The sequence below is a fragment of the Lathyrus oleraceus genome, chromosome 5 (assembly GCF_024323335.1).
Source record: "Lathyrus oleraceus cultivar Zhongwan6 chromosome 5, CAAS_Psat_ZW6_1.0, whole genome shotgun sequence".
In the NCBI taxonomy this organism is placed as follows: Eukaryota; Viridiplantae; Streptophyta; class Magnoliopsida; order Fabales; family Fabaceae; genus Lathyrus; species Lathyrus oleraceus.
This window is the reverse complement of record NC_066583.1, coordinates 17464279-17480386: the sequence shown is the minus strand read 5'-3', so window position 1 is coordinate 17480386 and position 16108 is coordinate 17464279. Positions and strand designations below refer to the sequence as shown.

Sequence of the window (16108 nt, the reverse complement as noted above, 5' to 3'; positions counted from 1 at the left end):
GATTGTTTGAAGTTGAAGAACGGCATTCAACGGCTGATGGATGATCGTACAATTCTATTTGAAAGGGTTCCTAAGGTGGACAACTCTATTGAAGAGGTATCTGTGATTGCTAGGTCCAAAGCTCCAGTGAAGATTACCGCTACTAGAGTGCCTGTGAAGATTACCGCTGAGCCCAAAGTGGTTCCCCTGATTATTACCGCACCTGGCCCCGTGCCATATTCCTCCAGCAAAGCTATTCCGTGGAACTATGGAGGCGACGTTTACATCCATGGCATAAAGCAAGTTGGTAGTTCTGCTAATCCTAATGATATTGTGGGGACTAGTAAAGTTACTCGAAGTGGAAGGATCTACTCCCCAGAAATCTCACCTCCCGCTCCCGAAATTCGAGGAAAAAGACCAGTCAATCCTCCTCAGTCAGAGACATCGGTCGAAGTTACTTCTGAAGATGTTGCCAAACAGGAAATGGAAGAGATGCTGAAAATCATCCGTAAGAGCGATTTTGATGTAGTGGAACAATTGGGGCATACTCCGTCTAAAATCTCAATGTTGTCCTTGTTATTATCCTCTGAATCCCATGCCAATGCATTGATGAAATTCTTGAAGACCGCTCATGTGCCTCAAGAAACATCCGTCGATCAATTCGAACATTATGTTGCTAATTTGACTGTTGACAATGGCCTAGGCTTTTCCGATGCTGACCTGACGCCAGCAGGAAAGAATCACAATAAAGCTCTGCATATCTCCATCGAGTGTGAGGGGATCACCCTGGCTCACGTGTTGATCGACAACGGCTCTTCCTTGAATGTGCTCCCGAAAGCTGTACTCGATAAATTTGACTACAAAGGCATTGAACTGAAACCTAGTGATGTTGTGGTGCGTGCTTACGATGGTGCGAAGAGTGTTGTCTATGGTGAAGTGGTTCTCCCTATCAAGATAGGACCTCAAGTCTTCAACACTACCTTTCACGTGATGGACATTCGTCCCGCCTACTCCTGCTTGTTGGGGCGCCCTTGGATCCATGGGGCAGGTGCGGTAGCTTCGTCGCTTCATCAAAAGCTGAAGTATCCAATAGCAGGCATGGTTGTCACTGTATGTGGAGAAGAAGAGTATATTGTCAGTAGTGTGCAAGCCTTCAAATACGTCGAGATGGATGGTGAATTCTTTGAGACTCCTTCTCAGTCATTTGAAGTGGTTCCTCCACCCAGTCCTGTCCTTAAGCCAACTCCCCTTGTGCCCATGGTTGTTCGTGCTCCCCCTGTCATGATCTCTCTGAAAGATGCTCAAGCCGCGATTGAAAATGGTGATCGTGCTGGTTGGAGTCAACTGATCAATGTACCGTACAAGTCTGATAAAGCTGGCCTGGGGTTTAACTCTGGAAATATAGTCAAAAATCAGATTAATGCTATGGAAGATGCTGATAGTGATTGCGACTTGGATAGCTGGATTTTCCCAACAATTGGTGACGGACTCAACAATTGGAAGACTGAAGACATTATCCCGATTTCCTTTAGTCAGGAGTAATTGTTATTGTTTATTCTAGAATTGCAAATTTTAATTTTCTTTTACAATCAAACTTCTTAAAGCATTGTGTCTATGCCCGAGGCACAATAGCTAATTTGTTAAGGGTTTTGTCATTTTCATAAGCATATTTATATTCAATAAATCAATGGACGTTTTGCATTCAAATATTGCGCTCTTTGTCTTTCCTATTATCTTTCAAACGAGCTATGTTTTCTTACACACACGCACGTAACGAATTGCAGATCCATATCCACTCTGGATCCTGTTGGTAATGACTCTGCTACTGTTCATTATGACTTTGAAAATCCGATCTACCAAGCCGAGGATGGAAGCGAGGAAGATTGTGAAGTCCCTGGAGAACTTGCCCGACTACTGCAAGAAGAAAAGACTATACAGTCGCATGAGGAATCAATTGAAATTGTAAATCTGGGTACTAAAATAAACAAGAAAGAAGTCAGAGGTTTCTTGGGGCACTCGAATTACATTGCCCGATTCATTCCACACTTGACTGCTACCTGCAAACCCATCTTCAAATTACTGAGACAAAATCAAGAGATGGTATGGAATGATGAATGCCAAGAAGCTTATGACAAAATCAGGAAATATCGCCAAGAACCTCCAGTTCCGATGCCACCAGTTGAAGGAAGACCTTTAATTACGTATTTGACCGTGTTAGAAAATTCAATGAGGTGTGTTGGGGCAACATGACGAGTCTGGTCGAAAAGAGCATGCCATATACTGCCTTAGCAAAAGGTACCGACTGTGAAACAAGATACTCACGGCCCGAGAAAGCTTGTTGTGCTTTGGCCTGGGCTGCTCGCCGACTAAGACAGTATATGTTGAATCATACCACCTTATTGACTTCTAAGATGGATTCTATCAAATACCTATTTGAGAAACCTGCTGTCTCCTGAAAGAGTTATCACTGACAATGGTACTAATTTGAACAACAAGATGATTACTGAACTCTGCACGCAGTTCAAAATAAAACACCATAACTCTTCTCCGTACCGGCCAAAGATGAACGACGCCGTGGGGACTGCTAACAATATCAAGAAGGTCATGCAAGAAATGACAGTAACATACAAAGACTGGCATGAGATGTTACCCTTTACTCTTTACGGTTATCGCACTTCAGTGCGCACTACGACAGGGGCAACTCCGTTCTCTTTAGTCTATGGAATGGAAGCCATCTTACTAGTGGAAGTTCAGATTCCCTCTCTAAGAATCATGAAAGAGGCGGGCTTAGATGAAGATGAATGGATTCAGACTCGACTCGATCAGATAAATCTGATTGATGAGAAGAGACTTGCGGCTGTTTGTCATGGGCAGATATATCAGAAATGCATGACCCAGGCATTTAACAAAAGAGTTAAGAGACAGGTGTACCAACTTGGCGACTTGGTGATCAAGCGTATCATTTTACCACAAGGTGATCCCAGAGGCAAATGGACTCCCACATACGAAGGGCCATTTGTGGTTAAGAAGGTATTCTCTGGTGGAGCCATGATACTCGCTACTATGGATGGTGAAGACTTCCCACATCCCGCGAACGCGGACATAGTTAAAAAATACTACGCATAAAAGAGACCCGCTAGATCGACGTATCTAGGCAAAAGTAAGGGCATCCCGGCGAACCAAAAGGGTTCGGGCAAAAATTAGGGATATATAAAAAAAATGTACACCCGGCAAGTCGAAAACCTGAAAAGGCGGCTTGGGCAAAAAAGGGTATCCTGGTGGACTGAAAACCTGAAAAGGCGGTCCAGGCAAAAATTAGGGATTAAAGCGTATGACTATGTCCCGTTCTCAGTCAACTTTCATCCAAGTTCGAGGGACTGACCAAGCCAATCACTTCTATCCGACAGCAAGGGATGAGATGCTCGAAGACATAATGACAGTAGTAGGCTTAAAATCAATAGGACTTCTTCCACATAGCTTTCTCTTTGTTTTCGACAATTTCCTCTTACTAGGATTTCTGTCTCCTTGTACACAAATTGCCTGTTTATAGGCCTCCTTTCAAAATCAATACAACCCTCTTTCAAAAAAAAGATGCTTTTGTTTTTACTTTTCTGTTTTGGTTGCGTAAATGTCCATTGATTTAATTTGAATTAATATGTGCATTTGAATATGATAAATGTTTACCAAAATATATGCGTAGAATAGCAATAGCAATTACTACCCGACTTCAGGATCGAGGAGAAGGTCTAACCATGCTTCCAATGAATCCGCTACCAGTTCTATTCCCCCAGCAAGTCTGTTATTCCTCAGAAGAAATTAGCAGTATTCCCCGGCACAGCCAGTTACTCCCCAACAGAGGTCGGCATCATCAGACAGATTGATCATCTCATCCATCCCCAGCCAGGCTCTGTTGAATATTTCCACCATCAGACAGAAATCAAGCATCCCCATCCGAGAAAGGGTCATCGACACAAATGTCTCAAATCAGTAGATGGGGATTTATTTTCCCCAGTAGAGTCCCCAAGCAGAACTTCTCATACGCATAACTCATTCATTACATCCTTTCACAGCATACGCATGCATACAACATTCACATTTATTTTAGCATAACACGAAACATCTCATGCATCATGACATAGCATGAAGCTAACTTTTTCTTTGCAGGTTAATTATCCTCCTGATATAGTCAAAGTAGAAGGTTCATTCAGACAGACACCTTTATCAATCACATTCAAGATTCAGATACATATTTCAAATACAGTTCATGGGAACATTCATTCTGACAACACTTCGATATCCTCCTAACGATGGCATCTTTAAGCCCATCCCAGACATTTATTGCAAGTACAACATATACAGGTTATCAGATACAGCCTAACGTACGGTTCATTCTGATTCAGCCCAACATATGACTTCTTCAGCAACTCCAATGCGGTCTAACGTACGACCCATTTGGACCTTCAAATCCTCAGATGCTGCCTAGCGTACGGTACATTCAGGGGTGTAGTCTAGCGTACGACTACTTTCTTTTTCAGATGCAGCCTAACGGACGGCTCATTCTACAACTCGGATACGATCTAACGTACGATCCATTCTGAACTTCAACAACCCCAACGCGGTCTAACGTACGACCCGTTTGGATCTTACAACCCTCAGATGCTACCTAACGTACGGTACATTTCTGAAGTGTAGTCTGGCGTACGACTACCGCTTTCATCATCAGATGCGGCCTAACAGACGACTCATTCTGCGACGGTCTAACGTACGACCCGTTCGGATGTCCATCCCCTCAGATGCTACCTAACATACGGTATATTTCTGAAGTGTAGTCTAACGTACGACTACCCCTTTCATCATCAGATCCTACCTAACATACGGTACATTTCTGAAGTGTAGTCTAACGTACGACTACCCCTTTCGTCATCAGATTCAGCCTAACGTACGGCTCATTCTGCAACTCAGATACGATCTAGCGTATGGTCCATTCTGATCCTTTATCCCCAACAGCATATGACACACTCCGACTCCCCAGCGAAGTCGGCAGCCTAATGGATGACTCATTATACGGTCTAACGTACGACCCAGTGTGGCACCCATGTCTTCAAATTGGCCTAATATACGGCGCGATCTGAAGCTTTCGTCATCAAACCTCCCGGATGGCATCTTTAAGCCCATCTCCATCAAGACCAACTGTCGATTCTCAAGTGCAAATTTTTGGGGCATTCTAGTGTTCAATAATCTTCCACCTCCAGACCACGAATGGCATACACGCCATCCTAACTCTCTCGGTTCAAGAATATTGAACAGGGGCAGCTGTCATACCCCAAAAATTACCCATCATTTTTCCTAAAAAAAAAAAAAAAAAAAAAAAAAAAAAAAAAAACGAAAAAAAAAAACGAACGAAAAAAAAAAAAAAAAAAAAAAAAAAAAAAAGGAAAAAAATTTAATTAATTAATTAATTAATTAATTAATTAATTAATTAATAATTAAAATAAATAAATAAATAAAATATAACAAATTATTTTGGACTTGGGTCTCCCTCATTCCAAGCCCATTACCCACGAAATTAGTCTATAAATACTGAAGTTTCAGTAGGGGAGTGACACTTGGAGTTTACACTGGGAGATTTACTGGAGAAAGAAGGAAGAGAAGCAAAACACTCTGAGGTTTCCTTGGAACAAAACCTTGAGGAAAAAGAAGAGAGAGAACAGAGAAGGACGGATAGAAACTTTGGCATAGGAACCCTGCCTACCCGGAGAATTCAGAGTAAAGAAACCCTGAAGGCAGCCCATCTGCACCGAAGCCATCGCCGTCCAATTCCCGCTGCCTAACTTATTCCGATACTACAAGTGGTCAATCCCTTCAACCTTGAATTGGCAAACAGGTTTGCGTATCTCTATTGTTTATACTTTCAATTGGCCATATCTACATATATAATGCATCATGATTAAATGTTGATATATAATTTGCTTTCGTATGGGAATTTAAATATGCCTGAATACCCTGAATGTTTGACCATGTTATTCCTGTGATAAAATGCCATAAAATTCAAAGTTCCTAACATGGGGCTGTTTTCAAATTCAAAATCCGTGGCCTTCGCTAGGCGAGGCAGAGGCGAACGAGACAATACCTGATTCTTCTAGTCTGTTTTTTTTTATGTTTTTATCATAGCCATGCATTATTTATCCTATCCTATTTATTGTTGTGATATTTCTCCGGTGTAATCTTCGATTGCACCCTGATTTGGTGTTCTGACATGTTTCTTTTTTTGAGTTTCGTAAAGGTTCACATATCCCAGGAAAAGGTTATTGGCTAGGTATTCCACTTTATTTGTGGGATACCCTTGTGGAGTTTCACCCTAAATTAATTTTTTAATGTATTAATTTCTAATGTATTAATTTTTTAATATATTATTTTTAATAATTTTAATGTGGAGTTTCATCCTAATTATATAATTAATTGTAAAACTTTGCCTTTGAATAAGTGATCTTGGACCTCTCTTTGTTGCCTTACGATTACGATATTACGGTCATGTCCCGCGAACGTGGGGATACCCTTAGCAAAGACCCTTCGGTTAAATCATCATAAAATAAATTATAGTCCCTCGGATGTTGCCTTCGAATATACAACTTTGTCCCTCGATGACCCTCCGATGTTGCCTACGGTTAAATGATGATAGTCCCTTCGAATGCTAAGGTATCCTCATAACTGTTGCCTTCAATGACCAATCGATGACCCTACGATGACCCTTTTACATCCAAAGGATAAAACTACTTATTTCTCAATAATAAGGACAGTTTTACCCTCATAAGGATAGGAAATGCCCGTAAAGACCTTGGGTCGGTATAACTCTTAATTGCTGGCTCACAACTTAAAACATTTTTTTTGCACCTCACACCTTTCAAAATGCCTTTAGAAAATCACCACTTGGTATACATTCATACTAGAATCATTACCGAGTTATATTTTTCTAAACAATTTTCAAAACTAAAACGGGATAACCACTTTGTATACATTCATACAAGAATCATTACAAAGTTAAATTCTCTTTTCAAAACAATTTTCCAAACAATTCACAAACACTTTTTTAGACAAAAATAATATAAGTGATCGAGCAATTAAGAGCCCATGGATAACCATGGATACAAAGGGTGCTAACACCTTCCCTTTGTATAATGTACCTCCCGAACCCAAAATCTAAATTAAGGTCTTTCCTGTTCTTTTCCACCTTTCCTTATTGGATAAAAGAAAAGTCGGTGGCGACTCTTGCTAACCGCGACATTGCGATAAAAAACATAAAAAGTCCAGTTCACCGTATGACACACGCGAATGCCAAATATTTCCTCAACTAACATGAGGAACATCAGGACATCCAAAGTGCCACATTAACCGTAGCCATCATTTTGACCATTCCAGTATACGCCGGACAGTCGCGATGATCTCTTGCTACTTACCTAAGGTACACTAGATCCGGGTGTAGGATCTTTCACTCAAGCATAACATACCCAAGCAATCCCTTAAAAATAAATCAGACAAATTGAATAAGTGATCTTGTTTTTAAGGTAACCTCTCTTTTTTAAATATTTAGGGTCCCCAGCAGAGTCGCCAGTTCTGTCATACGGTGAACTGGACTTTTTTGTGGTTTTAATCGCAATGTCGCGGTTAGCAAGAGTCGCCACCGACTTTTCTTTTATCCAATAAGGAAAGGTGGAAAAGAACAGGAAAAACCTTAATTTAGATTTTGGGTTTGGGAGGTACATTATACAAAGGGAAGGTGTTAGCACCCTTTGTATCCATGGTTATCCATGGGCTCTTAATTGCTCGATCACTTATATTATTTTTGTCTAAAAAAAAAAGTGTTTGTGAATTGCTTAGAAAAATTGTTTTGAAAAGAGAATTTAACTTTGTAATGATTCTTGTATGAATGTATACAAAGTGATTATCTCGTTTAGTTTTGAAAATTGTTTAGAAAAATATAACTCGGTAATGATTCTAGTATGAATATATACCAAGTGGTGATTTTCTAAAGATATTTTGAAAGGTGTGAGGTGTGAAAATTGTTTTTAGATTGTGAGCCAACAATTAAGAGTTATACCGACCCAAGGTCTTTATGAGCATTTCCTATCCTTATGAGGGTAAAACTGTCCTTATTATTGAGAAATAAGTAGTTTTATCCTTTGGATGTTTAAGGGTCATCGTAGGGTCATCGATAGGTCATTGAAGGCAACAGTTACGAGGATATCTTAGCATTCGAAGGGACTATCATCTTTTAACCGTAGGCAACATCGGAGGGTCATCGAGGGACAAAGTTGTATATTCGAAGGCAACATCCGAGGGACTATAATTTATTTTATGATGATTTAACCGAAGGGTCTTTGCTAAGGGTATCCCCACGTTCGCGGGACATGACCGTAATATCGTAATCGTAAGGCAACAAAGAGAGGTCCAAGATCACTTATTCAAAGGCAAAGTTTTACAATTAATTATATAATTAGGATGAAACTCCACATTAAAATTATTAAAAATAATATATTAAAAAATTAATACATTAGAAATTAATACATTAAAAATTAATTTAGGGTGAAACTCCACAAGGGTATCCCACAAATAAAGTGGAATACCTAGCCAATAACATTTTCCTGGGATATGTGAACCTTTACGAAACTCAAAAAAAAGAAACATGTCAGAACACCAAATCAGGGTGCAATCGAAGATTACACCGGAGAAATATCACAACAATAAATAGGATAGGATGAATAATGCATGGCTATGATAAAACAAAAAAAAACAGAATAGAAAAGTCAGCTACTGTCTCGTTCGCCTCTGCCTCGCCTAGCGAAGGCCAGGCGAATATTCGCCCCAGGCTCGCCTAGCGAGGTGCTAGCGAGCGGCCACGGATTTTGAATTTGAAAACAGCCCCACGTTAGGAACTTTGAATTTTATGGCATTTTATCACAGGAATAACATGATCAAACATTCAGGGTATTCAGGCATATTTAAATTCCCATACGAAAGCAAATTATATATCAACATTTAATCATGATGCATTATATATGTAGATATGGCCAATTGAAAGTATAAACAATAGAGATACGCAAACCTGTTTGCCAATTCAAGGTTGAAGGGATTGACCACTTGTAGTATCGGAATAAGTTAGGCAGCGGGAATTGGACGGCGATGGCTTCGGTGCAGATGGGCTGCCTTCAGGGTTTCTTTACTCTGAATTCTCCGGGTAGGCAGGGTTCCTATGCCAAAACTTCTATTCGTTCTTCTCTGTTCTCCTCCTCTTTTTTTTTCCCCAGTGAATCTCCCAGTGTAACTCCAAGTGTAACTCCAAGTGTCACTCCCCTACTGAAACTTCAGTATTTATAGACTAATTTCGTGGGTAATGGGCTTGGAATGAGGGAGACCCAAGTCCAAAATAATTTGTTATATTTTATTTATTTATTTATTTTAATTATTTAATTAATTAATTAATTAATTAAAAAAAATTCTCTCTCTTTTTTTTTTTTTTTCGTTTCTCGTTTTTTTTTTTTTTTTTTTTTTTTTGGGCTCAGAATGAAGCCCGAAATTTTTGTTGTCTGTCAGCTTCGCTAGGCGAGCGCGTAGCGAACAGGCCAGTTTGGGCCATTTTCTGGATTGGGCCATCCGTGAGCTGGGCCTTTGTTTCTTCAAGATCAGTGTTATATATGAGTCGGAATGCCTTGCAAAATGTCTTGAAATATTAATGGGCAAATTTTGGGGTATGACAGAGTCGGAACGGGATTAAGATTAGAGAAGATCCTAATAGCGTTCACATCCACAAAATTGTCGATGTTGGGGAATAATACTAGCCCATAGATGAGAAGTACAAATATGGCCTCAAAGGCGTCCTCACTCATGGCCTTCCCATACATAGTAGCTTGAGAAATGAGGAACTCAGAAGGGAGACCTTGAATTCCTCTTTTGGTAGTCATATGAGCACCAACCAGAGATTCATCTATGTGTAACATGTCAGCTATCTCTTGAGAAGTAGGAATACTCTCCAAGCCATTGAACGACAACTGGTCTAGAATAGGTATACCCACAAGGTAAGCATACTCCTCAAGGGTAGGCAAAAGCTGGAAATCCGGAAACGTGAAGCAACGGTACAAGGGATCATAAAACTGCACCAATACACTCACCAATCCTTCATCCACCATAGTAGTCAGAAGAGGAAGAAGCTTCCCAAAACGAGCCTTGAAACCCAAAGGATCTAATACATAGGATGTCAGATTCCTTAACTCTTTCAAATCTGGTTGCCTGAAGCTGTACTTCTTTGTATTCCTTCTTTGTCTTTCCATGTCTGAAAATTTTGCAAATAAACCCCTTAAGTTCCTTGAAAATTTTCTTATTTATTGATGATATGGATGCAAATGGGTGCATGAATGCAACAATCACACTCAAGGATCAAGCAAAGCACACCAAACAAAGGTCATGGGATGGATCATGTTATGCTTAATATCAATCATCCATTTTGGTGGATTATGGTTTACACCTTATCAACACCCAAGTTCCATTGATATTAAGGATTCATGAATGGATCAACCATGAATCAAGGGTTTGTTGTAAGTCACGAGCATGGAGTTAGGTTAAGAACCACCCAAAAGGGAGTGTACTAGGGTTTAAACCTGCCAAACATGTTCTACAAGAGGTTCCCATAGTCATCATCCCATCTTTCGGATATTATTGGAGAAACGACTACTCGTATTCCGAAAATATTCTCAAGAGAGACTCTTATGAGTGTAGTATCGCGTAACAATCGTATCAAATCTTACACTTGAACGACTTTCGCATTACATCCTAAGAATAGGCCAAGATGGGCTTGGTAAACTAAGGTCCTTGGCTTCTAAGGTCTATATTGGAAAGAGTAATGTCTAACCACAACTTACTTGTGTGACATTATTGATCCCAACATAACCTCCACCAAGTGAATGGACTTGCAAGTCAACTTGCTAAGGAATAACTCCACACAAGTCGACAAGACTATGCCATTCTCCTATCCTAAGTGCACTCGAGTCCGGGTATAGAACTCATCTCACAAAGATCACCAAGAATACAAGGAATTAATATTCAAACAATTCAATCATTACATACAATACAGTAATCTCAAATTGCACAAAAATATGTCACACAAAAAAATATACAATACAATACAACAAAAAAAAGTTGGCAAAACCCACTAGGATGTTTCGATCCCCAGCAGAGTCGCCATTTTTCTGTAGCGGGGTATTCGTTACCATTAGAGATATTGACTAAATCCAAGGTAAATCATACAAGTTGAGTCGCCACCGCACTTCTATTTATCCAAAGGAATGGTTAGAAAGCGAACAAAAACCTAAAAGTTTTATCGAATAAAAAACTAGTAAAAATGTCAGAGATCTGGGTAAGGGGGTTGGTTATGCAATGGGAAGGTATTAGGCACCCAAAGCATCCTAGGTACTCCTAGGGAGCCCTTTTCACATTTGTTTCAAAGGTTGTTGTTGTTTTTTTTGAAAATTTATTTGTGCAAACATGATTGAAGGGATGAGAAAAGTGTGTATGTTTATCTAATGTACTACTTACTAAAAGAAGGGTCAAAAGAAAATGACTCGCACGGACGTCGCATCCACTGCATACGTATCTCATTTGAATCTGAGAATCAGAGTCTTCGTAGCTCGGCTACCTATGGGTTAAAGAGGAGTGTGCTCGCTAAGACATCGCGTCTTATGCCTACGTATCTCATCTGGGATGAAAATCAGAGAAAAACGTAGTTCGACCACCTATGGGGTAAGGGTTGTGTTTTGGGGTGAACGACGTTACTACGCAATCTACCGGATGCTCGACCTTTGGAGACTTACTCGCCTATAGTAGAAGGAGATAACGTGTTCTTAGGAGAAGAAAAATCAATGAGTTTGGGGTTTTAGGGATGCTTATGCAAAAAGGCAGTCCTAGATGAAGGAACCGCGCTACCTTAATCGACATGCCACGAGGTTATACGAAAAGTAAAGGGATCGAGAGATCTACCGTACGGATAAAGATCCGAAGCAACAGCAATTAGATAAATAAGAAACCCAAAGACTCTTCCAAGCTAAACACCATCAAAGAAAGCGAGTCAGTACAGGTAATCAGAATAGACCTCCAGGTGGTATTCCACAAATAAAGTGGAACACCAGGCAAGCCATCTCTGCAAGAGTCATATGAGCCCTCACAAAATAAAACTCAACAAACAGGTTAGAGAAACAAGATAGGGTAATCAAGAGTTGCCCCTAAATCAAAATGTAACCCCATGAATCACGCCATTAAAATTCACAAAAAGCTCACAAAAAGCAACCAAGGGTAGGAGGCCTAAACCTCTTGTCAAACACATGCATCAAAAGGGTATCAAATTTCATCCATAATACCTCATACATTCAGAGCATTCAAATTAAAAGCATAAAGTAATGGGAATAAGGCAAACCTGATTGGAGAGACCGATGAAATTGAATGGCACAGTTGGGTTTGCAAAGCACTCTTAGAATTTATACGAGAGGGAATTGGTTCTTTGCCGATGAGTTCCCTTCAGTCTCTGGAGGTTGCTCTGAACTCTGTTAGCTCTTCTCTCACTATCTTTTTCCCTGCCAGGGTAATAGGAATAGAATTCCCTTTTGTTTCACTGAAACTCTGAATTTATAACCTGATTTTTGTGGACCTGTGGGCTCAAATGAGAGAGGCCCAAGTCCAAAAATTTTCTGTTATATATATTTTATTTATTTATTTATTTATTTTCGTTTTTTTTTTCGTTTTTCGTTTTTTTTTAAACACGTGGGCTTCGCCTAGCGAGCATGACAGTTCAAGAAATTCCTCTGAGCGTAGGTGATTCTGGTGGCTTTTCTTGGGACTCGCTAGGCGACCCATTCTGCTCGCCTAGCGAGCATGACAGCTCATGAACAAACTTTTGCTCCTTCAAGATTAACGTTTTGACTGACGAATAGACCCCATTTGAACCTGTTGGAAGTATCTCAAGCCATTCCCTTGTGTTGACTGATCATCTAAATAGAACCCACAAAGTGTCTTGGATGATACTCAAGCTTCAAACAAAAGATGTTAGTGACACATTTTTGTGCTTTTGGTTAGTAAACAAAAGTAAGAGAAACAATGATGTATAATTCAAGCATGCTTGGTGATCTCAAACCAATCACAAGGAGTCCCACCCAAAGGCAAAGGGAACCAAGATGCTAAAGATCCTTGAGGCAATGCAAATGCAATGTTATAATGCTATGAGGGATCTTAGGGTCAAAATTGGGGTCTTACAAATCTGTATACCAGTTTCAATTACATAATTAGATAATTCTCCAATGGTTAATGACTGATAGGGGATCATTCCTTTAAACTTTTGCTTAATATTAATTTTTACCTTTTCTGCAAATAACCTAGGTAAACCACTAATAAATCTCTCTTTCCAATAATCGGCCGCACCATCCGACCTAAGGCATAGTTTAGATAAAAACATATCTCTATACCACCTATAATCAGACATGGTTGGACAATAAAGGTTTAGGAATTGGTCAGCTGCTCTTTGTTGGAGTTTAAGGGGTTCTCCTACAAAGAACTTAGTAATAGCATATAAGAGGGTTGTAACACAAATCTCTTCGTTAGATTCTGTTTTTACGGCTACATCTATTTGGTATTTATCTTCTGAACTAAGGAGGTTGTCCCACAATCCTTTTAATTGTCCGGTAAATCCCATAACTAATATCTCTTTAGTATGTTTATCCGTATTTCCTTTAAGTTTAAAGGCAGTAGCAGCCATGGTCATGTTTTGTATTGTATCCAAAACTTGTTGTTCAGACGCACCATCGATATTCCATTCGACAATGGATTCTCCTGAATAATTATTTTCTATAAAACTACTTCTTTCTTCAAATTGCACATCAGCAAATGAAGGCCTAGGATAATAGTTTCGGGTTTTAGGTCTTGGGGCTCTTTCGCCTAATTTACTCACCATATTATCGTATTCTTCGTCTCGAGATAAAGTATTTATCTCTCCTGAAGAAGTTTATATGTTTAAGGATTTTAATTTAGTAACCAATTCCTCTATTTTATGAGTAGTATCACGACCTAAACTCATTCCTTTCAACTCTTGGTTAGAAGGAGTATGGTATTGATAAATAGGTCGGGTAGGATCCAATTTATAATCTTTAACATCCTTAGGTTGAGGAATAGAGTTTTCTATCCTATCTAATTGTTGGGACATAGTGTGAAGTATTTGGTTTGAATAGTTAATCTGACTATGCAAATTATTAATGTCTTTTCTCTGATCTACAGGATTAGCTATCGATTTAAATGGTGAAGCTTCTATTTCTATGTTCTCTTTAGAAGGGGTAATTCTAATAGCTTCCAATGGTGGATGAACCGACTCTATAATTTCTTTCCTAGAAGTTTTCCATCTGGTACTTATCCTAACATTAGCATCTAAATACATCTTAACAGCAAAAGGGTTTTCTATCTCTTCTTCTAGACAGAGTAATTCAAACCATGTAAAGAAATAGATATTAATTTCATGTGTTTCTAGAAACCTATAAAATTTTCGCAAATACATTTGAGTCTGATCTTTAGAGAAATTTGAGAAATACCAATTTCTCTTTTCTAAATTATAAATGGCATCAAAGTCAGCTCTAATCCAAGCTTTGTCTATGACAAAGGGGTCGTCATTTGTAATAACACCTAGTATTTGGGATTCAGTTGGAGAGGGTGACCTAGAGGTCCTCTCAGAGTATAGCGGTTGGGGAATTGTAGGAGAAAAGTTTACTCCTGCAAGATTTACCCTAATTGTTGAATCAACTGAATGTCTAGCACTAGATGTTGACCCAATACTACTAGATTGATGATAGCGATAGGATTGGCTTCTATTCATCCTGATCCTGACAGATCCATCAATATCTTGAATAACATCTCTAATAGTTCTGGCCCCAATCTTTTTAGATTTAACCACATCCTGTAATATCCATTCTTGAGGGAATTTTTCTATAATATCCGAAGAAGTCAGTATTTTTGGGGTCATAACATTGGATCTGCTAAGATTTGCTTAAATAATACAAGTTTCATTTCTTAGAGTAGTTTTGAGTGATTTAAAATCATAATTAACATTAGAGACTTTGTAGGTAATTCTACTAATAACGTCAATATTGGTAACTCCAGGATTAAAATTATCACTTAGACCCTGGACGTATATAACTAATGAATTCTTAGTGAATTCATCAGCCAAGCTCATAGAGTAATTGGGATGGTAGTTAAAGTAGACTGGACCATCGTTAAGATTTGATTCAACTATAGCAATAGTTGAATTATGAAAGTCTTTAATTCTAGTGTCTCGAAGAACTAGCAATATAGGGGTGTTTAACCCTAGTTTATGTAATGGTTTTATAGCTATCTGAATTAATCCTAGATGGGTATAGCGATAACCTTCTCTATAATGCGTTTCTAATAATTTTTTATTTAACAAATTAATAGTTTCATGCTTGTTACTAACAGACGTAGCGGATTCAACAGTATGAATAATCTTTTGACTTTTAAAATCAAAAGTACCAATTTTATATATTTCTTTAAATTTAATTTCTGGCATAGACCAGTTAACTAATCTATTTTCCATTTCCTGAATTTCTAATTCTTGATTTTGGAAGGTATCTTGATCTAATTCAATTTTATCATTATTTAAGGTAGCAGGAACTAAGGTTCGGTTATTAACTTTACTTCGTGAACTACATCCTAATTCACTAAAAGCCTTGATGATTTGAGACATGGTTTCAAAACAATATTTATACAAATAGCTTTATTTAAGCGAACTAGTTATTCTTCAGGTTTCTCACCCACTATCTATAGCTATCCTCCCCCTTATTGTTTGTTTTCCTAACGGCAACTACAGTGTGCTAAACTAACGGGTTTACTGCCTCACTTATCTGGACTTACGACCTGGACCACACACTACCAGCAGGTACCCTTAGAGAAATTCAAAGCTCAGGGTTACGGTTAAAAAGAAACAGTGAATTAAGAAAACTTTTCAACTAACTTTTTTTTTTATAAAACTAGTAGAAATCTAGTAAAAGATAATGCAAGTCAATAATCACCACCAACCTGACTCTGATACCAGAGC

General features: G+C 38.8%; 1 protein-coding gene across 1 annotated transcript; it reads right to left on the bottom strand.

The window, feature by feature from the left end:
• Positions 1-15043: 15043 nt before the first annotated feature.
• Positions 15044-15757, bottom strand: LOC127078485 (uncharacterized). The gene has a single exon (XM_051018941.1). It carries the CDS (start codon positions 15755-15757, stop codon positions 15044-15046), a length of 714 nt encoding a protein of 237 aa, XP_050874898.1.
• Positions 15758-16108: the final 351 nt, after the last annotated feature.